We start from the raw sequence: 25,090 nt of genomic DNA on the forward strand, positions 1-25,090 counted from the left end.
GACTCAAAATTACCACCACCTCCCCCAATCCCCCAAACAAAAAAACAAAACAGGTTTCTCGAATTTAAGTTATAAATACAAAGTTTCTAGGTAAAAGAAAAATTCGTGAGGGCGGCGTTGAGGACCAATCATTTTAAATCTATAGGCCTATGACAGAATTCAACACACAACAAACCGTGTCTTTACATTGTAAGCTTACATCCTGAACTGAACCAAAACGGCGAGAAAAAATATAGCTGTAAAAGTTATCTGTAATTTATCTCATTTGAACAAACATGGAATAATAATAATATAAAAAAGTCAGACTGACTTAATTTGAATTGGGATACAATATGATAGCGATTGATGTCAGGCTTGAACATGGATGTAGGCACAGGTAGGTTAACTGGCGGCTAGCACCTCAGGGGAGGTAACTCATGTCAAACTTCAAATCTTCGCGCGAGAGTTCCGAGTTAAACTTACTTCCTGTCGCGTGCTTCTCAGTTGACAGTTGGTGCCTGCACGATGACGCGAGGGTGAAGATATTCTCGTATCTTTGATTTGGCCTTCATGGTATATTTGCATAACAGCTTGTCAGTTAATTGTTAACCTTGGTGTGTTCTGGGCACACAGTCTTTTGTTCTCTTTAGGGGGCTGTTACTGTCCGCAGGAGTGGAACTGCAGGCCCACTGTTGTTGAAATTACATATATGTAAATGATTCTTGACAGATGTCACACACCATAATACATTAAATTATATGTCCGCTTCGGGAGCGGTAGATCCAGGGTCAGTCCTGGGTCGAGTCACAGATAGGACTTTAAAGGAGGAAGTTGTAACTTTCTCGCTTGGCGTTAAGCATGAAGGGGATAGTGCATGGACTGGTTGACCCATATCAGTATAATGGCTCTGGCGGGGCGACTTACTTACCTTCGGTAAGCCGTCTCAGTGAAGCAGCACTAGATGAAAGAGCGGTGGAAATCCATCCAGAAGCAAGGAGGCACATTACATGCACTCTAAGGATTCCTTCGTCGTTATATGACTGAAAGATTGTTAAGTACAACGTTAAACTCCAAGCAATCACACACTCATTAAATTATGACAATTAAAATTGAAGAGCTACCGGTACTGTTCAAGCAGAACAGGTCAGTTGGTGCAGGACATAATAGCAAGAGAAGTTACAGTGTTACTTACATGGCAGCCTTGTCCTGTTGCAAACAGTTGGCCCCTGGAATGAATGATTGGCTTAACACCAACTCAGCAATATTTCAGCCATGGCGTGACGATTTCGTCCCTGGGAAAACACTAAGCTCTACTCACTGGATGCAGGACATAACCCTTTTTCTGCTGCTTATTCCAAGCCTGTTGTATCTGCTAGTATTATAGATAAATATATGGTTTGATATTCAATATACAAACACTCAGGAAAATTCCCTCTGTGGTGTCGGTTGAAGTGTCACTTGAATTAGTCTTGCATTTGGCTTTTGTGGTATTTGGAATTTTATTTAGGTACCATTACCAGTATATTATTTCAAATTCCAGTCGAGGTAGGAAATCCAGTGGAGACACAATGTACTGATGTAGGTTATAGACCACATGAGCCTTACCAAAGACAATGCCAGTACATGTAGTTTAGCTTGAAAGAAATTTAAGCATTGATGTTTTCTACGGAATATATATAGTTACCACTTTCCCTGCAAGGAATAGAAATTTCAAGGAATCCAATCAAAATCAAAATCTCACTTAATCACTAAATATAAGGAATAGAAGTAGAAATATATATAGAAAGTTCACTGAATCTGTGTACATGTAGATCTATCATCTCCTATTCATACATTTACTCTGTGATATTAGGCATAACCTATGAAACAAACTACTTAGGCTTCATATAAGTTTATACATATGGATAGGCCTACTGACCAGACCAAGCAATTGTTCTACGGGTTGCTGTTCTGTTTCACTGAAAATGCTCACACAGACATCAAAATTGTCACAGCCGATATTTTAGAACTGGATTTTAAATGCGGATAAGACATGTGAGTACATGTGATTCCCAATTTTCCATGTTACATCCTTGTGTGCCATGCAAGTCAGCGTTATGACTCTATCTACTTTCCATTGTACATGAACAGTGTGTTTTAGCTACGGCACTCTATTTGTTTCAACCTCAGCCTGTGGTGTTTAAAGCCATCAGGGTGTGCATCAGTTACTAACTTTTATTTCAATTCTGATTGCATCACATATTATTTTTATCAACCGCATTGTAAAGTTTTGAGGGGTTTATACGACATCTGAGGGCATATACATTGTACATGCATCACTAGTTGACATGAACTACATGTTTTTTTATTTAGTTTTTGTTCTGGTTTAATTTCCAGCCACTGTCCAGGGAGACGCACACAGGCCAAGATGTTTCAGCTCACAGAGACATTGGACTTGAAATCTACACTCATCGAAAGCGTGATACAGACACGAGGGTATGAAGAGGCAACAGGTAAACTGCTTGAACAGGGAAACATGCACCAGGCAGCTTTTCATATAAATTTAAGAAACTATGAGATAGATACTTGCTACTTTTTTTTTTTTTTTTTTTTTGGTACAGATAATTTAAGAATGAAATTAGTATACCTTTACATTTCATTGTATCACAAACTGTCTTCCAACATTCAGAAGTACTAGTATGTATTTTATATATGTATGCGCAGGGTTTTACGTACCACATAACATTTCAGTCATATGGTAACGAAGAGTCATCATAGGTGACCGACCCGGATAGCACAGTTGGTAGAGCGTCCACTTCGGGACCGGTAGATCCAGGATCAATCCTTGATCGAGTCACACCTAAGACTTTAAAAGAGGAAGTTGTAACTTCCTCGCTTGGCGTTCAGCATGAAGGGGATAGTGCAACGACTGGTTGACCTGTATCAGTATAATGGCTCGGGCGGGGCGGCATACTTGCCTTCGGTAAGTCGTCTCAGTGAAGCAGCACTAAATAAAAGAGCGGTGGAAATCCGTCCTGCATCAAGGAGGCACATTACACGTACATGCACCCTAATGATTCCTTCGTCATCATATGACTGAAAAATTGTTGAGTACGACGTTAAACCCCAAGCACTCACTCACTCACTCACTCATCATAGGTGTGTGTACATAGACTATACCATTTTTAAAATCTTTGGCATGACCTAACCTGGGTTTGATCCCAGGTGTCCTGACTTTGAGGCAGACTCTCTAACCATTAAAGTACTATAATTCTTCAACCTTTTTGTATGTTTGCAAGGTGTTTATTCAAGCATATTTTGGAGGCATTATTGTGTTTAGGCTGGTAAAATTATATTTTTCTGCGAGCCATAAATTGGCCAATCTAACCCAGTGTTTTGTCTCCAAAAAACAAATTAAAATATGTGCATAAATTTCACTGAAAGTTGCTTTTTCATTTGCAAAAAGGTTGAGGAATTAGGGTAGTAGTAATTAACCAAGGTATGTTAACACCGTTGTCCTTCTATGCAATTATACTGTTATAATAGCCTTTTTCACTTCCTCTTTGTATTTCAAGTTAATGCAGTGGTGCACCCCCGTGTAATTTTGCATGGTAGAAATCATGAACTATTGTTAGATTTGGTCATGAAAAATTATAAATTTTAAATTACCTATTACAAACATATGTGTATGTGAATAAATATTTATGAGTATTAAAGTTAAATCAACAGGTAATCATTCTGTGATTTTATAAAATTAAAAAGGATCTTTAAAGCAGTTGGTCTGCTTGTAAACTATTGTACCATTCCAGTTCTGTTACCACATTTCCCATCACAGGTATGTTGTGCAGACAGGTTGTACTGTAGGCCTAGACAGTGATATTGTATTGTATTAAGCCGATCTTGATTATGAGATTATGAAAATAAGCAGGGGGCACTTATTGTTTTTCCTATTTTATTCTGCAATCATTTGATGCCCACATGTATCCACAAAGTTTATGTTGTATAATCTGTATGTAGTGAGAGAGCTTTCCAGAAAGGTGTACTGTATATATTATATATCTATGAAAAGTAAATTACAAGTTCTGAATAGGCTTCAAGATAAGTTTGCTTATTTATGTGATTGTGTTTTATGCCATTTTCAAGACCATTTGAATGAAATGAAGGTGTGATGACAAGTTTTATAATCGTATACATATATCTGTCAAGCATTCTGACATAACCCTGTCAGTGAAGGGCATGTGGTCTGCCGGTAGAGGTATGCCTTGGGTAACTCTTTAAGCAAGCAAGTGCCCGTCAAATACAAGTTAAAAAAGGTGAAAGTTTCTTGAATGATGCGAATAAGTGGAGATGACTCTATTATTATATGCTCAGATGAATGTATCCTCCCAAGAATCTTGAATCAAGAGAGAGATGGAACAGTCATTTACACATGGGACGATCTGGCTGCCAACAGCAGGGTAGGAAGTGCTTCTTTATTGAAAACATACTAGTGTCACATGTATTTAAGATATCCAGTACTTACAACTATTAAAATGACATATATCTCAGAGGCCATGGTACTGGTAGTCTTAAACTAAAACATGATTTAGATATACTGTCAGAAACAAATGTTTAAGTTCATGTTTGATTATTAAGTGAATATGCCTGATTTACAATTGTTTGATTACACAATCCATACAATTGTCTTAATGCTTTAACAGACCTATCTGTTTGTTTGCAGAGGAGCCCAGTAACCCACGTAGCTATGTATGACCCAACAACCTGCTCTCACAAGGTACTGTCTTCAGTAGTGCTATGTTAAACTTCATGAGCTATTTAGTTTTATTGAAGCAGATGGTTTGTGAGTATTTGACTGGGCAATTATATTTCCCATTTAACAAGACACCATTATGATGGATTAATTTGGGAACCTGTGACTTATAAGATATGATTTTACGTTTTCTGTTTGTAGAGTTTAATTTAAATGTATTTCACTTTAGACTTCATATTTGTAGTATTACTGAACAGCATTAGTTTAGTTACATTGGCACTTGTAACCATATTATGATATCTGCATGTGTGAGTTTTGAAGCATGAGTAAGATGTGAACTTCTTATTTTCAGGTTATATGGACAAATGACAGTAAAATATATATCACCACATGCTCTGTTAATGCTGAAAGAACACTGATGGGTGAGTATTTCCTATCAGAATTCAAGTTTTTCATTAATTAATGTAAAGGATGATTCTATTAATTTATGCTGTAATAGACTAGTGGATGAAGTCTTTAGTAGCTTACTGGTCGGCTGTCGTGTTTGAACCACAACATAAATAAATATGCATTCAACCTAATGCTATGAAGCTGGCTGCTATCATGCAATAGATAACAAGGACATGTGACAATTCCTTGGGTCCAATGTCAGGTTTAAAAAAATTGTCATGATTAACAATGTCTTTTCATCTTTGTGATCTAACATTGTTTTGAAACAATTGAAACTGATATTTCTTGTTACTAACCTGAAAAGTGTTCAACCTGATGTTAATTTGTGTGCAGACATCAATAAAATGAAAGTGCACTGTTTTTATTCTTTCAGCATATACAACTTGTGATCCAGCACCCTCAAGGTCAGCATCAGTCCAGCAGGGATCTCACAAAGGTTTGAAAGGCAAAATACTCTAGACACTCATCAGCTAGCTCTACATTGAGCATATAGTTTGTAGCCTTACCGTAACATACCCCTTGTGGATCTGCTGTGCTTACAATATTATATACTGTGTGAAGAATAAATATTATAAATAAATAAACTGGTAGATCTAGGTAGCCTTTATTTTATGATGCCCACACTATCTAAACATTTGGACTATGCCGGCTAAGATGGTTAACGGGCTGGCTTTCTGTGATTGTCTTGTTTGGTGATTAACCCAGGGCAGTCTTGTTTTTCCTTCCAGCCGTCACCTGACATCTGTCATTAGTTAAAGATTATTAGTATGGTGTTAAATGTATGTCTATCAGAAAATTGTGTACCCTGTTTGACCATGGTTAACTTTCCCATTTTCCCTGATTCTGAGAGTTCTATAGATTTGAGAAAGGTGTATTGAGGTTCATTAGGAATATTTGTTGATATTCTACAAGAAAATTTTAAGTTTTAGCACCACAAATAAAATTTTGTGACATTTATTTGCCTCTATAAATGCACTTTTGTGGATGAAAGTTTAGGTCATTTAGGGTAAGTTTCTACTGTGAAGCTTACTTTGTCATTTTATAATTTATGCATTCAAGAAAAAAATTTTAAATGTTGATTAATCTACTATTTACTGAAAGACAATTTTGTCTTTGTTATTGATTAGCTTTGCAGCAGTCTTTGTCAGTTTTTATCCCCTGCAATCAGTTGCAGCATACATGTATATTCAATAGTTATGATTAGATCCATGTTCCATGGTAAAGAAATATTGTCTCATCTACTTGTTAAAAATATTCGTACTTTATTTTCTGTAGCACTGTACCGGGCCTATTTTGCTGAAATATCTCCTCAGCGACTCGTGTTTTCTCTGAATATAGAGAGGCCAAATTATCTAAAGGTGCAGTTTTTGTATGGTACTGCTGGGGGAGCGGTGGAGAAAATGGCACACATGCTGCTATTTCTACACAAGGAATGTGAGTTAATATTCAGATTCTAAATCCCACTGCCTCTAATGTAAACATAAAGAGCATTAGCTGACATTTTAAGTCAGTTATGTCCATACTCCTGATTTGTGCACCAAGGAACATGAATCCAGACTTGTAATAAATTGGGAGGTCTGTTAGCAACCTACGGATGGTTGTGAGCCATCCTCCATAATGCTGGCCACAGTTGTATAAATGAAATACTCTTTAGAACAGTGTAAAACACCAATCAAATAAATAACATCGTTATCGTTTGTCTCATTGTGCGTGATTTGACTTGTTTTGAACTACTATATCTTGGTAGTGCAACATGACAAATAGGATGTGCCACATCACAGATATGAAAAGTTATGCATTTTCTGGGATACTCTGTCGATGCATATATACATTTTGTGCAGTGTTGTCTACTCTTTTAAAGCCTGCACAAAAGGTGTGTGATTTGGAAATAATTTTATGAGATCATTTTATGGTCATTTGTTATTCATAATAGATCTGTAATCATTACTTTGTTAATGCATCTCCTTCTACAGTTTTGATTGCATTTTCATGATACTTTGTAGGCAAATGATATTGACTGTGTTATGTGGGTTATGCTGCATCAATTATTTCCAGAATTATTGCCCTTTAAACTTAAGAGTGGGGATAGTGAGTGTGTACCTTGTTATAGTTGTACACATGTAAACCATTTGTAGACATGCCTTCATATATAGCACATCCTTAGTGGGTGGTCGGTATAATACCACACTTAGCTTCCATCATCTTGTAAAAACATCTGAACCCACGTCAAGCCCATGTCAAGGCCATAATGCTTATTGCTTGCAGATGATGATGATGTCATTATGCAGTCGGTCCTTCAAGTATAGCTCACAGGATTCTCCATTTTACTTGTACATTTGTACATTTAACTATTATTAAACTCACTTGTGTTGGTTTTTCAGCCATAGGACTATATCGTATTCCCCTGGCGAGAGTAGAGAAGTTAATTGTAAGTACAATGAAACACAAGATACGTTGGAGTTTAAGGCTGTTATATCAAGCATTTTCGTCACTAAATTTGACATGTTTACTTAACTGTTATAAAAGTAATCGGTGTTTAAATGACTGACATGCATAAAAGACATAACATTATACACATACACTGATTTAAAATTGATATTTATTGTAATAAAATATTCATTGAATGGATGCCCTTGCTAACTGATCCACATGTGTCTGTAAATGGGTTTTGCAAGTTCATGGCAATACCTTTATCAGCATGACTATTGAGTTTTTTGTTGTTTTTTTTTTGGAGCGAAGGTGTTATGAGAAAGCAGTTTTTCAGGTAACTGAATGGGCAAGGTGTTGTAATTTCCTTAAAGATCCGAAATGGCTTTGTGGAATTGAACCCTGTTCAATAACCTCTTAAAGCCAAAGCTAGAATTTCTGATTGCCAAGGTTTGAATTCAGGCAGTTACATGTGAAGAAAGTTGCTTGCTGGCCATAGTTAAATTCCTGAATCCATAGTATCTGTGATTCTACAGTATTATCATTCTTGGGAGTTTGATAAATATGATAATATTATTACTTAAAACCATTTTCGAAATGACATCTACTAATCTGATCTGCTGATCCAAGTTATCAACCTTACAAGTCTTTTCCTTCACCTGTTTAAGATAATGCGAGATCAGCCGGTGACAGAGCAGCTTGTGAAGAGGTTTATCTGGTGTCAGTGGGACAGCCTTCACCAAAGACTGTTCTATTTGACTGGGCGCCGAGAAAAGGGGCGAGGAGAGGCAGGAGCCCAGGTGTCTCGACCTGTCCTGTCCGGTCTGCAGTTCTCACAGCATTCCAAATATGAACATATGGTAAAGCAGTTATATTGGCTGCCGGTCTTAATGAACCACTAGGAGATTCTTTTTGTAACTGTATTGTTAAGCAATAATCAAATTCATTCCTTTTGTAACTTTTTTATGAATGTAATGACTTAATGGAGTTTTTGATTTTTGGGGTTTGTGTGTGTAATGATAAATTGGTATTACAGCCATAGTTGGTAACTGTTTTCCTTTCATATTTTTATATTTACCTTTCATGTTTTAATGCTGTCTTAAGCAGAACACTGAAGGGTAAGTTGTAGATTTGCTGAGATGAATTCTTATGAAAATTGTGCATGTTCAAAAACAGAAATGAAGTAAAACCTACATGGTTTATGTTTGTAAAGGTTAAAAAGATTTGTTAAAATCAAAGATTAAATGAAGCTAAAGAGATCTGATCTTGGAATATATCTATTAAACAATGTTTTATTGACACCAGTATATTCTGTTTCCAGATGGATCTGCCTCTAAATTTGAATTTCCTGAATGTTAAGCCAAATGTAAGGTAGGTCAATCAGAGATTTGACAAAAGAAAATTGAAGTTTTAAAGCTTTTAAAAGTTTTATTATTATGCAATGTCTGAAATCTATTATTAAAAAGAATTGATAAATTATTTTCCATTGATGAGTGTTTGTTGTAATTAAATGAATTGTTTCTTTCCCAGATCAACATATCTGGATGAACCTTTAAGTGCGGGAATTCCAGGTAAGATTATTGTCTAAAAAGTATAGGTTTGTCTGCAGGACATGTTATATTTGACCTGAATGTTTGGTGGCTATTTTAAGATGTTCATTTTTTTTGCATGCTACCCTAATTCCTCAATTTTTTGCATGTGAAAGATGAACTTTTAGTGCATTTTATGGATATTTTTAATTTGATTTTGGAGACAAACCACATTGGTAGTCCCGGATTGATTTCAGGGTTTCACAGAAAGTATCATTTTATCACTCTACACAGAATAATGCCTTCAGAATATGCTTGAATAAACACCTTCCTTCAAAAATATTGGAGAATTACATTAAATGTTAAAGGATGAATTTTGATTTTGTTGCAGACAAAGCCATCAACATCAGTGTGTTAACCTTGAGCAATGGAACATTGTGTGTGTGCTGTCAGCATCCTGTCCAACCCCTAGTACATAGCTCTTGTGACGTAAGCGTGGAAAGCTGTGAAATATACATACATTTACACAAGATTTTGATAGTTAAATCAAAAGCATTCATACAACATTATTTCTAATTTTTTATAAACAGTACAGCTTCATTTCATAAAGTCTGTTTATGTTACAAGATAAATTATAGAAAAAACATCATTATTAACAATATTTATCTGTCTTGGTTTTTATGTTAAAAGGCACATGTATACAGTAAAAAAACAATTATCTTATGGTTTCATTATTTAGCAGATTTACCTGTATGCACTTTAGAAAGATTCACTTGTCTATTATTACACTTACAAAACTTCTAGGAGATGGATGTCGATCAGCCATATGATAATGTGGATGGGGATGAACTGGTGGATATCAAGTATACAGTGACAATGCCACATCATGGTAAGCCAAGCTTGTAGAAAGTACCAGATGGGACTGATAAAAGCCAGAGGTACAGGCAGTTTATCCAGGTGTTTTTTGTGAAATGGTTCCTTGACCCACTCCCCAGTTAGGGGCACTTTTTGCCTGAGGAATGCACAGGGTTTAACTTCACTGGACTATACCAGTGCCCATTTCATGTAGCACCTCCTTCTAGATGTGATAGGGTCCTGCTGTTTTTTTTTATAATATGTTAACTTTGATGTGTACCTTGTTAGATTGCAGTAGTTACCTGCTGCACCACTAAACCTGATGGCTTGATTACATAATAACACACCAGTCAAAGTAAAAAAAAAAAAAAAAAACACCCATTTGTGAATATGGGCTAGGGTTAATTCCAGATTTAGTGAGAAGATTGCAGATGGTCTTAAGACATATACCTGTAATTAGCTTACCATAGTTCAGATGAAGGCAGCCAGTGCGTAGGACATTGCATGAATTCCTTTGTGTTCAAACTGTTGACCACTTGGCCTTTTCTTTCCTTTATAGCAAAAGAACTGCAAGGCTATGTGTCTAAAATTCCATGGTCAGTAGCCAAGACTGCCCGGATTACATTTGCCTGGATGAGTAAGCTATTATGACTGTACATCTGAGATTTTGAAATATGAGAAAAATCAACATATAAGCTGTTAAATATTGCATTCATGTGTTACACTATTCTTTAAAGGGGCATACCGCTAAAAAAAATTCAGAATTTTTGATTTGGTTCATCTAAAAACAAAAATGAATTCCATTTGACTCCTAGCTAAACCTTCTGGGTCTTTTCTGCAAAATGTCAATAAGGAGAGATGTGTGGGGAAATCCGTCACTGGTCTAAACTGTCCGCCTGATGAGATGACGTGCAAAGGAAGCAGCACAAAGATTTCCACACTGTAATGTTTGCATGTGGATCGCACTTGTAAACAATATGATAGATTGAAAGCAAATTAAAAGTCTAGTAAACCAAATACGATCTTCTTTTCTATTGATAATATTCTATAAAACAATCAGAATTGTCATTGGCAGAAATGAAGTTACATGGTAGAACACATAATTAAAACACAGTGCCTTGTCTGACATTTGAAATTCACAGAACATCTTCCGTCGCCTAGACTAGGGGAGGTAACTGACTAAAAAAATCAGACTTTCCAAATAGAGGGACTTCAGTGAGTTGATGGTCGAAGGGAAACCCTCGGATAAAACTGAACATTCGATCATTCACTTCATGAAGATGACGTTTAAATAACAGCACAATTTTTTGACGTAGGCGGTATGTCCCTTTAAATATTTTTAATGTGTATGAGCTTTATACTTGCAAGGTTATCAGTTAAAGTGAAAGTATGTGTGCAAAATACTTAACTGTGCCTGTATTTAATTGTATATATAATTACCAGTGTGGGAAGAATGAGATTTATGTATATGCTCTACTATCTTCAAAACTTGAAAACATATTAAGCAGAGTTACATTTATTAAAAAGATTTTAACTTTGCCTTAATGTATATAAGACATCAGATGGCATTAATGTACATGTGCATGTGTTAAAATCCAACTATACTCCACCGGCTGATATATGCATCACTGTATTTTATTAATACAATTACATGTATGTGTGCTTCTTAAGTGTCTTCTTGAAAAGATAATTTCTAGATGCCCTGGCTCTCATTGTTAACGCAGCTCTTGTGTTGTCATTTCCATACTGATATGTTTGTTGAAGACAGCTGTCTACCACTAAAATAGCTCACAGGTCTGTATGTTACATGTGGGAAAGTTCGGCAATAATTTGCCATAGATCTGTGGTGTCCTCTGGGTTTCCTTAGTTCATTGTCTACAATTATGAAAAATTCTTGAGTATGATGTTAAGCCACAGTGAAATAAATAAATAAATAATTAAACAATCATAAACTCTCTTTTCAGATGATTACCTAATGGTTTTGTTGCCTGGTTATTTTGTTCACGTGCTTGATGTGAATATTGAATTTGAGCCGTGCCACCATATCCTGTTGCACAGTAAGTCTGTGCTTATTACTTACTTGGTTTGACATTCTTTAAGTACTTTTAGCGTAATGTGCATGTCACTACTTGAGCCACATTATACCTACACCATGGTTAATGCTACAGTGGCTTTGTAAAACTAGTCCTTGATAACCAGAACATACTGTTTTACTGACAGGCCTAGTTAGATGTACAATCTTCTAAAGCTTGGAAGTTAAGGGAAATTTAATCAAAATAGAACTGGTGGCATATCGGAGGATGCATCAATTTGGGAACATGTTAAGGGCTTTGTTGGCCTTGTGTCTTGCATCTATGAAATGATGATTTATTGAGTCAGCACTATAAATATGACAGCATTAAACTGTGTGATAGATAATGGACAGTGTTTTATATTACACGTCAAATTTAACCTTCTGACTCATTGTCTCATTGCCAATATCAGGGAAGACTTGGGAGGCATGTCAAGAAGATGGATTCCAACTACATAGTGATGAAACTGCTGTGAAAACTTTGATATTACCAGATGACCCACATGACTCTGAGCAGACCTTTGTTAAGAGTCTCACATTTACTGATGTTCATGAAGACTGGGTCCTCACACACATTACTGGTCCATCATTGCCTGGGACTGAACAGGATGTGGATCAGACATTGCTGAGAAACCCCACAAACTCGGTAATGCCATTGGTCTGCAAGGATGCTGCTCAACTGGGACACCTCTCACCTTTCATCAAAAAATCTACCAGCATGAACGCAGGATGTAAGTACCAGTGTGACCACAGCTGGCTAAAGACCAGTTCACCCGGCATGATTTCGAAATCAACTAGCCTCAAGAATTAAAATAGGACAAACACTAGATCCACGGTCAATCCTGGGTCGAGTCATACCTGAGAAGTTAAAAGAGGAAGTTGTAACTTACTCGCATGGCTTTCAGCATCACTAGATAAAAGAGCAGTGGAAATCCGTCCTCCAACAAGGAGGTACATTACATGTACTCTAAGTATTCCTTTGTTGTCATTCGACTGAAAAGTGGTTAAGTATGATGTTAAAGCACTCACTCACCTGTTCTGTGAAAATTTACATACGTCTTATTTATGCTCAATTTTCATAAATATTTATCCCCTCTGAGGTACCTGTAAGTTTCTAGTTATTCGATTGTATCAATGTTTTTGAATTGTGTGGTTAATTTCCATAAAATTTATTGATGTTCATTGTTGGAGGTGACTAATCAAGGTGATAAATGAAGTGATGCCATAGAATAAAAACAAGGATGCCTATAATGAAATATGCTTGTGACAGTTGTACTACTTATAGTAAATAATTGGCTAATTGCCACAGTTGTTGGATTTTTTTTTTTTTTTTTTTTTTTTGATTGGTGTTTTACGCCGTACTCAAGAATATTTCACTTATACAACGGCGGCCAGCATTATGGTGGGTGGAAACCGGGCACAGCCCGGGGGAAACCCACGGCCATCCGCAGGTTGCTGGCAGACCTTCCCACTTACGGCCGGAGAGAAAGCCAGCATGAGCTGGACTTGAACTCACAGCGACCGCATTGGTGAGCCACAGTTGTTGGAATCATGTTATAAATAGATAGAGCTTCATAAGTAATGGTGTTAAGTTATGATGTTAATAACTTCAATTTCCTAGGTACTGCAGATATCACAGTTATTTACTTTTCTGCCTTCTGTACATGTGATGGAATCAGACAAATTAACTTTTGTGACAAAATGTGGCTGAAACAGTTGATGTGCCAAAGTGTAAAATAATGGTGATGAAATAGTTTCAAAAGTTAGCACTGTGCTTTATAGCATGGAGAACACTTATCTAGGTAATAAGATATGAGTTCATGGAATATGCCTGAGTACACCTCACTGATTTTCATTGTCGTAAGAATGTTGCCTTCTCCAATTTTTACCTTCGGTAATCGCACAGTTCCATCGTTAATGATAAAATTTTTTAAAATTAAAACAGATTGATTATTGTAACAAAAAACTCATTGCAAATGTATGTATCTATTTGATTCTGATTGATTCTCTTGGATCTTGTGTTGAAGGTTGCATGTGTGACAGTGAACAGGGTAAAGTCTATCAGCTGGGAATAAACACAGGAGCTCTGATCCACCTTTTCAGCTCATGCTATATGGAGGCCACACGAAAAGCAATATTGCACTATGTCATCAGACAAGGAAAGGATATTTTTCTACTGAAACAGGTACATGTTTAATTATGACAGAGCATGTATTCTTACAGACTAAACTGATCAGGAAATTGTTAGCGACCTTGTTTCACTATGGCTCACTATGAATATTGTGTACAGAATCGGTAATAGATATGGTAAGAATATGTATTCTTGCCTGTTCTTGCTAGAGTTATTACACAGAATCCGGTTTTTTAATTTGCCTTAGTTGTGGGTTTTCCAGAGTTTCCTCCCTTTGTGAAGTGATGTGTTTATTAACACAGTACAACAGAACAGCATACCCATAATATACTATAAATTATCCAAAATGGATGGTATTAATCTTCTGGATTTTTTTTCTGTCTTGATTCACAAATCATTTTTACTTTCCAAATATTTTACAGTTGAACCTAACAATTCTCATTTAAAATGCAAGTTAATAGCATTTAGAAATGTTGCATTTATGTTTCTGTTAGACCTCATCCACCTGATAAACTTCAGTTTACCAGAGGTTTACTTTTTGGTCATTCAATCAGATGTGATCATGTTAATTTTGGCATTTATATTTGCATTTGGTCTCTAATTACTTTATTTACTAACCTTTCCGTATTTCTCTGTAGTTGTTTGAAATGGTTGCATATGATTGTGCCAGTCCAGAGGTACCCGGATTGATGGAAGAATTTCTAATGGGTAAGGTATCTTTTGTTGTATAACAAGGATGTTAATGAACCTTTTTTTCCATAAATTGCTGGAATTCACAAGAGTTGTCTAGGGGTTTGTCAGTTTGTAAATGATTTGATACATGTTGGCCTATATTGCAGGTCTGAATCTTGGATGAAGCAATTTAATGCTATAATATGGGAAAACTTTTTACGTAATGAGTAGTGTTCACTGAAAGTGATCAGCTGCAATTGTTCATCTGACATTTAAGATACACTGCCATAAAAATGTATGTGGTTTGAAATGGTGATGCTTGTGACTTTTTCCTCTCAGGTATGACATATGCAAGCTTAAGACGACAGGTGGAAAGAGATGTTTTCCAGTTATTACCCTTCACAACAAGCCATTCATTCAGAGGCATGTTTGAGAAGGTAATTCTGTGACAGAATAATTATGATGTATAACTGGATGTACCAGTGTTTAAGATTAGTTTCTTATTTATGTTTTAAAGTTTTTTTATCTTATTGCTCCCAGATTATAAACATATTGGCTCACATACATGTATTGGTCAGAAAGCCATTGTTTCAATGTATGAAATGTAACGACAACTTGTCATAGGAAATACTTGGTTTATATTTCTGATTGCTTGTATATGATGAGGCTTATAAACATGTAAGAGTACAAAACGCTTCTCAGCTTTCTTCTTGGGGCATAAAAATATTTTAAACCACAGTTTTCCTAAGGTACATGTACGTGTTCTGTTCAGAAATTAAGTGGCTTGGTGTGGTGATGTCAGCTGGTCGCACGTTCCCATTAAATATTTCTGACAACAAATGGAACACATATGTAAAACAAAATGGCTATTAAGAAGCATACCTTACATTGAAATATACCTTATATTGAAAATTTTTTACTCATTTTTGGGGCATACCCTAGTTCCTCAACCTTTTTGTGTACAAATGATCAACTTTAAGTCTGATTTATACTCATTTTTAAGTTCATTTTGAGGACAAAACTATATTGGTTGGATTGGCCTGTTTCAGGGCTTCACAAAAAGTGTAATTTTACGTCTACACAGAATAAAGCCTTCAGAATATGCTTGAATAAACACCTTGCAAACATGCAAAAAGGTTAAAAAATTACAGTATTTTCATTTTCCTTAAAACCATAGTCTTCCTTTTATAGTACCTTTTCATGTATTCTGTATTCTTCGGCTAAAATATGCTTTACATGAGAAATCACCTGGCTTTATATAGTCACTCGCTTCAATGAATCATTAATGACAATATGTACATGTATTGTTTCCTTCCTTAGGCCTTAACAAATGAAAGGTATAGTCAGTGTACCAAATAGATTTAATTGTCTAACTAGCTGTTTAAAGTGCAATGTCGTTTCCAGACTCGTGAATTTTTATTGAAAGGTTAATGTTGGCATTGAAAGTCATCGTTCAACTTTTATGTACATGCATATCACAGATAAGTTGTGGTGAGTTGCTGTCAAGGGTGTCCTATGTACCACTACAATCTGTGAACATTGGAACAAAGTCTGTTCGAGAGAGACAGCAGCGGCGCCTCCCAGAAGACTTGTGGGACAATCTGTGTTTGCACCTGAGGAGTAGGCAGATTGCCCAACCAAGCCGCTTCTCTCAAAACAGAGCTGGGTTCAAGGAGTTAAACGCAGACAGTCAAAAGGTAGGTAAAGGTAAATGTTCAGGTGTTTTCAATAAATGGTGGAATGGTGTGAGAAAAAATTTGATAAAATGCAATTCAGAGTGGTACTTTTGGAGGGCTTTTAAGTCTTAACTTAAGACTTAACTTTTTATTAGTAATCCATCATATATTTGTTCAGTTTAGTAGTTAGTTTGGGAGCCTAACAGTTTTGGAGCCCAAACATTGTCCAGAGCTGAAATGGCTCTAGACATGGACCTGTTAGCAACTTAAATGTATTTGTTTTATCCAATGTAAATAGGATGTATATAATGTCCGTTTATACCCAGGGAAGTTCACGCTCAGCTGTATCACAGACTCAAGAGAAGGACTCCTTCCTGGGCCGGATTTCTGCCAGAGCCAGAACGTGAGTCAGAACTAGAAGTTTGTATTCAACCAAATTACTATCTAACAAATACAATATCTTTTTGAATAATGTGGATGTGAAATAATGCTGAAGGTATTAATCATGATGACTTTGAATCAACAGTTCTGCAATCCTGTTTGTTGAAGCTGGGTAGAATAACCTGAGTTAGACAAGGACAAACACTGAAACATATTGCAATGTATGAAGGACTCAAAGTTTATGGAAAACAGTGTACAGATAATGACTTTAGAAATATTCATGTGGTGATAACATTTTCCAATTTCTTGCCTAGGTCCTTCTCTTTACCCTCACCTGGTAACAGGAAAAGATCAGACTCAGTGTTGGGATTACTGCCTCCTTTCCTCTCAGAGGGCACCTTACACCCCCAGCAGGATAAGCTGATCAACCAGGTAGAGTACTTTCTATGTGTAAAACAATCTACTAGCCAGAGTGAACCAGCATGACAGGTGACAGCAAATTCTGGCTAATCTTTTTAAAATATAGGCTATATAGAAAGCTTACCTGAAAATTCCTAAAATACTAAAGAGAGATCTGTGGACAGATCAGTTGAGATGGCTGAGGGCACTCCAATTTTCCTGAACTATAAACCTGAGAGCCATATTAAACATCAATGACAAATTTTGACAGTAGTGTTAATTATCAGTCAGATGAAAACTAGAAAGATAAAATACACAATACCTCTAATACCTCTTCATTTTAATGATTATGGAGTAGCAAAAATATTGAATACAAGAATGTCAGCTTAATTTGATTTTACTTTCATATTGCTGTTATCCCTTTGAAGACAGCGAAGCTCTTTGTGGATCACCTCGGAAAGTATTTAAGAAAGGATTCAAAGATAAAAGTTGCTAATGTAGCCAAAGAATACATTAGCTGTCAGGTAAATCATGAAACACCTATGCTTAAGGAGAGATGCCATAATGTTTCTGATTCCATATGAGTTTCATTGGCTGTTGTATTCACAAAGTCCATTAGACAATGGTATTTGATTAAATTCATGACCAGGAAGATGCTCTCACATTTTAGTGTTAAATTTCTGTTGATAAACACTGTTGATTCAAGAACTTTTCTTTAGTAAATATATATATCTCCAGAACTTATATCATTGTTAAACTTGGCTCATATTTCAGTGTTTAAACATGTACTGGTCATGTATCATGTATATATGTTTAAAGCAATGAGCACAGGATTTATATTAATCTGTTACAGATGCAGCAGGCTAAGCAGCTATGTCACATGCTATGGAGTATACGTGGGCCAACAAATCCTGCTGAATACGTACCACTGTGAGTGTCTTGCGTTCTATAAAGATTTTTTTGATTAAAGATATACCTGTATACACATACGTGTAGAGGTTGTGGTGGTCTAGCACTTAGAAGGTCCACCCCCATGTACATCTACTGGAGTCTGGATTCCAGCCATAAATGGTTCATGTGAGACTTTTTGAGATATGAAATACTACAGCATATAGAGTTGTTACATTGTCACACATAACCAGTGAAATCCAGCCTCTTACTTGATGTTGTGATTTTTAAAGACGATATGAAATGCGGAAAATAAATTGTTTATATTCCAGCACTAAACCAGCATCTGAAAGGGAGTATGAACTCTTCCAGCTCTTTGAGAGATTTTACATGGCAGTTCAGGAACTGGCATATCCTACTCCACCCGGTTTTAGCACCTACTTCACGGTGATGGGGTACAGGTCATTGGATTTAAGGTACCACTCAGTTAGGAGTTAACTTCAGTTTCACTTTCAATTTGTTACATTGTAAAAGCTCAGACATTTACATGTTTTCACAGGTAAATTTCTCATCCATATCAAGTAGTCATTATACACATTTGAAAGAAATGCTCACACCAATTACGTTTCCTAACTCAACAACAGTAAGGGGTTTGCTTATTGTTTGTAAACAGTTGGCTGTTGTGGGATCAACAGTAATTGATTTAGCATGTCTGTGATATTAGACATAAAAGATGTGGTTGAGTGTGATGATTCCTTTATGTCAACTCATTATTTTCTTCTTGCTACGCTCAGCATATACATACATTACATTATGTAGATAATTACATGAATATTTCATAGCATAAGTCAGCATAAAACAGATTAATTTGTTATTGTTTTGTAACTTTACCTATCTCAGAATGCTAATGGGCAGATCTTTGGCAAATGGACCTCTACAGTTGATTCACATGTACAAGCTACTTGCTCCTGTATATATACAGGGTGCTAAAAGTGTGATTTCTCTGTCTTCAGCCTGTTTCTGCAGTATGTAGATAGAGGAGTTCTCATGCTGACAGGCGAGTTTGTGGCACAGGTTATGGAAGGTATGCTGAGTTGTTACATTAATGGGACTTTTGCTTGAGAAGATTTCAGTTACTTAAAAACTGAAAAACTTTTACATGCTATATATAATAATAGGTATGTTCTCGGTTGCTATATACATGCGTATTCTATCTAGCCTTGTTGATTTTGTAATTGACTTATTTAAGTTTGAATATATACAAACCCTTTGTTTATTATGTACTTGTATCCTGAGAGTTGCATATATGACCTGTGGCCCACATCAACATTTACACCTGTGTACATGTACAGGTATGTTTATCAAATGGAGTATGCCGTTGTAATACAGATTAAGCATCATCTCTCTTTCAACCAAGGAAATGTGTACAGCCCATAACGGATTATTATCCTCGGTCTGAAAAAATTTAATTAATTGTTGCAGATTTACCTGATGATGATGCCAACGCACAGGTTAAGTTACAGATCATTTCTAGGCTTCCAAAGGTGAGTGTATGAAACTCATGTAAATTAAGAGTTTTTGTTGTTAGCACCAATTATTAGCACCAGCCCATTACTTCTATGGTTAAATTAAATTAGCCCAGTGACATTTTACTGTGTATAAAAGAACCTTTATGCCATTTAAGTGATGCTTAGTTTTTTAAAAGTATTGTTAGCGGCCATTCTTAATCTTTAACATGCCTGAATTTATGTTTTCTGCCAACTTTTTATCCGTACCTAAGCAATATTTTCATATGTTTGTTGTTTACTTTGAAATTTCAAATACTTGCCTTTGTATCCTTATTCAGCCTTTAGCAGAAGAGTGTTTTCAGAAATGGGATCATCACATTGCCTACCGTCACACAGCCATGCAGCAAGTCTCTCATCTGTTAAGAGATGGTAAGCAGGACTAGATGGTAGCTTTACATAATATTCATGTACATGTATTTACTTCTTCTGATTATGATCTATACCTATGGCTTTTATTTGTAATATAGAAACTCTGAACTTCAGCTCAAAATACACCTGAATTACCTCCCCTAGTTTGTCTATGGATGATTTTCTTCATTGTAACTTGTACACTGTATGTAGTCTGGTGAAAATCATTGAAAGACATACCTGCCAGATACAGTGTACTTTTATGTATTTTTACCAATTATTTATGCCAATCTATGATTGATGCATTGAAAATGAAAACATGAGCAAAGTCCCATCAAAGCTAATTACACAAACAAGATATAACTTCATACAGGTATTAACTATTTTACATATGTATATATCTGCCAGATGTGTACTACACAGAGAATAGAGACCATATATGCAGTGAATTTTTTCATGCAATCCAACACTGTCGTCGAAGAGTAACGTCATAGCATTCAGCAGGGTTGCTCAAACCGCAGGGAGGATAGGTTGGTACCACACACAGTTTAAGCGAACTATTTGACGTCATGAATATGAAGCCGTGCAGTTTCTATGTAGGTTAATGTGTTAAACTTTAGGGCGGATTACTTAGATTACTTAGATTTGTCAGTTCTATTCACACTCAGCTACTACAAAGTTTAAATAATCAGGTCCAATCAAAAAGGTTCAGTCTTTATCAGTGTATGTGGCAAATAAAAAAGTCTTTTCCAGCGCCCAGATAAAAACCCTACTGTTTGTGTGGCACACTGGGTATGCAAATATCTGGTGACAGGGGCAAGCAAGTGTGGGAAATATCCAAGCCTGCATGCCTTCATCCCAGGCTACACGTTGTCAGTGACGGCACAAAGCAGTTGAGTTAGCCGAGAGTCTGCAGCTGGTAACATCCTCTGTACGTTACTAGTCTATGTGTAGACAGTTTACCAAGCGCATTTGCTACTGAGTGCTGACTGCCTCAGTTTCTTGTGTAGCACTGGCCACCTTGTTAGTTAAATATCCCGTTCATTATTGTGGTCTGTAGATCTCTTATCAGTTTTCTTTCCACATCTCAACACACTCTACTTAAATATTTGCGTGAAGACTTACTTTAGGAATGTCTGAAACTTCTCCAACAACCGTCACTTGCAAGATGCGGTATGCTCCTTGGTTCTTGATGTGGACCCTGTAGTTCTTTAAAGTGGGCTCTTCCATGGGACGATGGACACAAGAGATGTGAAATCAAAATAAAGGAGTGAATAGGTATCAGTTTGAAAATTGAAAGGGAGTAAAAACTGAAAATTAGTGTAAGCTACAAGTGAATGGGTGATGTGTTAGAATAGAAATAATGGCTTCATTCACTGTGTATATGCTGTACACGCAGTGAATGAAGCTATTATTTTTATATGTATATATATATATTTTAGTTTTTTTTGTGTGTTTGCTCTGTAATGCATATGGTTGATTTATTACTTAATTCTTAACATTATTTGCAGGTGTCGAGATGAGAAACAGGGGTTCTTTTCCCCGAAATGTGTCCACCGATTCCAGTCCCTATGGTGAGTTTGTAATTTTGTTGTCAGTAACCATTTCCTGAATTGCAGATAGGGTAAACACCATGTAAAAGTTTGGAACGTAGACATATTCTGTGAAGTACTTAATTTGAGTTCAAGTCCAGCTCATGCTGGCTTCCTCCCTGGCTGTAAGTGGGAAGGTCTGTCAGCAACCTGTGGATGGTTGTGTAGTTTCCACCCACCATAATGCTGGTCGCGGTCGTATGAGTGAAATATTCATGAGCACGGCGTAAAACAGTCTAATATTGCTTTATGATCCCATGGCCTTGTATTATTAATGAAGTGAAATCTTTCCGGACTGACAGGAGTTGGAAAGCCATGCAGGCCAGCTGAATTTTAATAGCAAGTAGGGAAAAATTAGGATTTAAATATATTCAAACTCTGGTGAAAGAGCTTGGCAGGTATAAAACAAAGTGGGAGTTTAATCTTTGGTTTGTCGGTAAAGTGAAAGAAAGGTAGATACAAAGGCACCTGCCCTTGTAGCATGTATCCTGACTGTAACATGGATGTCGTTGTTGAACTGCTCAAAAGGCAACAGGTCACTTTGCTAGTTGGTTAAAACTACTTATCAAAGGTGCAAAAAAAAAGAGTTAAGGTAGACTGCTCAGATTAGGTGCAAAAGTAATCCTCATACATAGTGATAATCCATCCCCCATTGTTTTAATCTCTGATCCAGATTATGAGGATTAGCGATGCTGCAGGAAACGAAAGAGGATTAAAGCCACACTTGATAATCCCTGTTTAATGTCCTTGAGTAATTTCAGCCATATTATAACAAGGAAAATTGAACAGTTTTAACATTTTTTTCAGTATTCCCTTGATTAAATACACGAAAATTAATTCAAACATATTTTTGGAGTAAATAAATCTGCTAAAATAAATTCCAGCAAATAATCAGTACTTTACAGTAACCAACATTCATACATATACATACAAGGGCTCATTTTGCTGCTGTAGGTTATCCAACATAAGTTGATATCTATTCTCAGTTTCCCAGTTTTAATAGAAAATATTGAAGGTTTTAAGCAGCAGATATGCTGTGACCCAACATGTTTACGATTCAAAGTACATTACAATGTTTTACAACAACAGGCGCTAGGGAAAGTGACCCCAATAGACATCCTGGCGTCCAGTCAATGTTCCATCCTCTGGACACCTTGCTTCATTTGATGCAAGAAAGAGGTATGTGCACACATTCACATGCATCAGTACTAATGGGCATGTATTCACATTGGTTAAGTTAGAATTTTTTAGTCAAAATACTGATTTACAGAGAAGACAGCCTGTTTCAGTTTTCCTTGATAGCCTGTCTCTTACTATTGCCTAATGATTCAAATGTATGTATACAGGTATGCATATAAATGCAAATGTTCAGTGGAGTTACCTTCCCACTCATTGACATTAATAAACTTTGTTCTGGTACTCTTATATGTAAAATCTTTTGTTAAATTACAAAAGAAATATCTGCGGTTAAAATTCAAAGAAGCATTATTTGATTAAATATTTGAAACAGATTTTTTGGTCATATTTGTAGAGAGACAGGATTTGCTTGTTGAAGATACAAAACATATGGAACCTCGTTTCATAAGGGATGTGGCCACCTTTAACACATCAGAAGACTTGAGTACCATCAACTTCTGACACCTGGATGTAAATTTCACCTTTATGGAAAGGTGTGATGTACCCGAGTGGAAGATCTCACATTTAATCTTTCACATTTAATTGGATATGGTTGGAGAAAATGTGTTTGACAGAGTTCTTGAGAAAAAGATGATTTTGTTGCAGTCATACACCCACCACCAACGCACCTCAAAACTGTATGCCTTATCACCAAAATATTGTCGGTCAGGAACGTAACTCTATTTGTTCATGTTCTAAGAAGAATTATCCAGCAGCAGATTGATTTGAATGACCTGTAAAACATAATTGTACCTGTTTTTTGTTCAGATATGTAATCATATGCATGTGCATGTAAGTAAACAAGTTCTTGAATATGTAACACAAATTCATAAATTAATTTTCATGTTACATCTTTTGCAAGTAAGGAAAACTATACTTGTAGGTGTTAATGGTCAGAAACTTTATTGTTAAAGCTTATTAATTTACAGAAATATTTATGTAATTTATTATGTGTATATTTAAAGAACATATTTTTAAACATTGTGCTGAAATTTATTCAATTTACTGAACATTTTACTTTTTAGATTAGGTTAACTACCATATGATGTTGTTTATTATATATATGTAGGTATATGAAAAGTGGGAATAATTGACGTCACCGGTGTCCTTGGGCCTTACAGCTGAAGATTGATTCAATTTTGTGATTTAAATTCACAGGTGTGCAATTCTCGTTGAAATGTAATCTCAAGTAGTTTTGTGAAGCCCAACTTCTGGCGTTGCTAATGATTTTGTATGATGTAGTAGTATCATAACGTTTATGTATGTTCAAATGTATCTATGTATGTTCAGAATATATGCACAATTATATATATACTCTATGTGACCTTGTCTACCCGGTAAAAAGATTTTTTGAATGATATTTATATGCTTACTTTCATATGGATGTATATGACAGCCATATCTTTTAGTCCACTTATGACTGTAACTTATTTACAATTAATTACTTTGTGTTCAAACAAAGCGTTTAAAAGAATGGAAAACAAGCAGGCCCATATGTCTCAGGAAAGATTTGTAATAATAACATGTAGACTATAAAGATATCAAAATTTGTTTATAATTCTGAAGAAATATAAATCTGTATGTGAAGACATCAGCAAAAATGCCTCCACCTTAGGAGCGTTCTCTAAGAATAGGGTACATTTTTCCGTACATTTTATACGACAGATATTCTCTGGTAATAACATTACCACCTTGACAACAATACGTCCTCACAAAGCCTGGAATGAACTATGCATTTTAGGCCCGAATTACTCTAGGATGAAAGATTCTCCATTGGGAACTTGCAACATAAAACCCTCCTTTTCACATATGCTTCACACAGGTGAAAGGGCTACAGACGTACAACTTGTTATTGACATTCTCTATATATTGACGCCCTCTAAACGGGCTTACAACACTTTATGACAGCTCATATTTACAGGGGATATTCTCTTAAGAAGTGTTACCTGTACGGTTTTGATATTCTTTAGTTTGTATCTGTCTGAACAGCAATTCAATTAATATGCGTGCATAAATAGTGTCCTAGAAAAAGTACTAAATGTTTTAGTTCATGAAAAATGTTGTTCTAATGTTACTTGATATTCCTTTTGTTGCCTATATTCTGTTATAATAAGTTGTAATAAAATTTATAAAGCTATATCAGGTTATATTATATTGAATAGTGTTCATTTGTCTAATTGATTGTTGTTCAACTCAACAGTCAGCAATATTTCAGTTTA

General features: G+C 35.9%; 1 protein-coding gene across 2 annotated transcripts; it reads left to right on the forward strand.

The window, feature by feature from the left end:
• The first annotated feature begins 486 nt into the window (after positions 1–486).
• Positions 487–25,008, forward strand: LOC135470371 (gamma-secretase-activating protein-like). Of its 2 annotated transcripts, XM_064749272.1 has the most exons (31): positions 487–552; positions 2,356–2,471; positions 4,330–4,415; positions 4,679–4,732; positions 5,061–5,130; positions 5,532–5,594; positions 6,434–6,592; positions 7,540–7,586; positions 8,254–8,445; positions 8,907–8,956; positions 9,116–9,156; positions 9,506–9,603; positions 9,919–10,003; positions 10,529–10,606; positions 11,934–12,026; positions 12,454–12,771; positions 14,068–14,225; positions 14,810–14,879; positions 15,183–15,280; positions 16,325–16,540; positions 16,846–16,922; positions 17,215–17,332; positions 17,728–17,823; positions 18,153–18,229; positions 18,520–18,663; positions 19,201–19,271; positions 19,670–19,731; positions 20,034–20,124; positions 21,615–21,677; positions 22,785–22,874; positions 23,227–25,008. In XM_064749272.1, the coding sequence occupies exons 2-31, from the start codon at positions 2,387–2,389 to the stop codon at positions 23,331–23,333; spliced, it is 3,057 nt and encodes a 1,018-aa protein (XP_064605342.1). In that variant the 5' UTR covers positions 487–552; positions 2,356–2,386; the 3' UTR covers positions 23,334–25,008. The 2 variants fall into 2 exon arrangements, with proteins under 2 accessions (XP_064605342.1, XP_064605343.1); XM_064749273.1 differs by lacking the exon at positions 22,785–22,874.
• Positions 25,009–25,090: the final 82 nt, after the last annotated feature.

Source organism: Liolophura sinensis, chromosome 7 (genome assembly GCF_032854445.1).
Source record: "Liolophura sinensis isolate JHLJ2023 chromosome 7, CUHK_Ljap_v2, whole genome shotgun sequence".
Classification (NCBI taxonomy): domain Eukaryota; kingdom Metazoa; phylum Mollusca; class Polyplacophora; order Chitonida; family Chitonidae; genus Liolophura; species Liolophura sinensis.

Excerpts from the sequence above, each read along its gene's own strand:
- LOC135470371 (XM_064749272.1), top strand. The coding sequence starts at position 2,387 with ATGTTTCAGCTCACAGAGACATTGGACTTGAAATCTACACTCATCGAA. Across the intron at positions 4,416-4,678 it reads ATCTGGCTGCCAACAGCAGG|AGGAGCCCAGTAACCCACGT; the intron begins GTAGGAAGTGCT and ends GTTTGTTTGCAG. Across the intron at positions 19,272-19,669 it reads TGTGGCACAGGTTATGGAAG|ATTTACCTGATGATGATGCC; the intron begins GTATGCTGAGTT and ends TAATTGTTGCAG.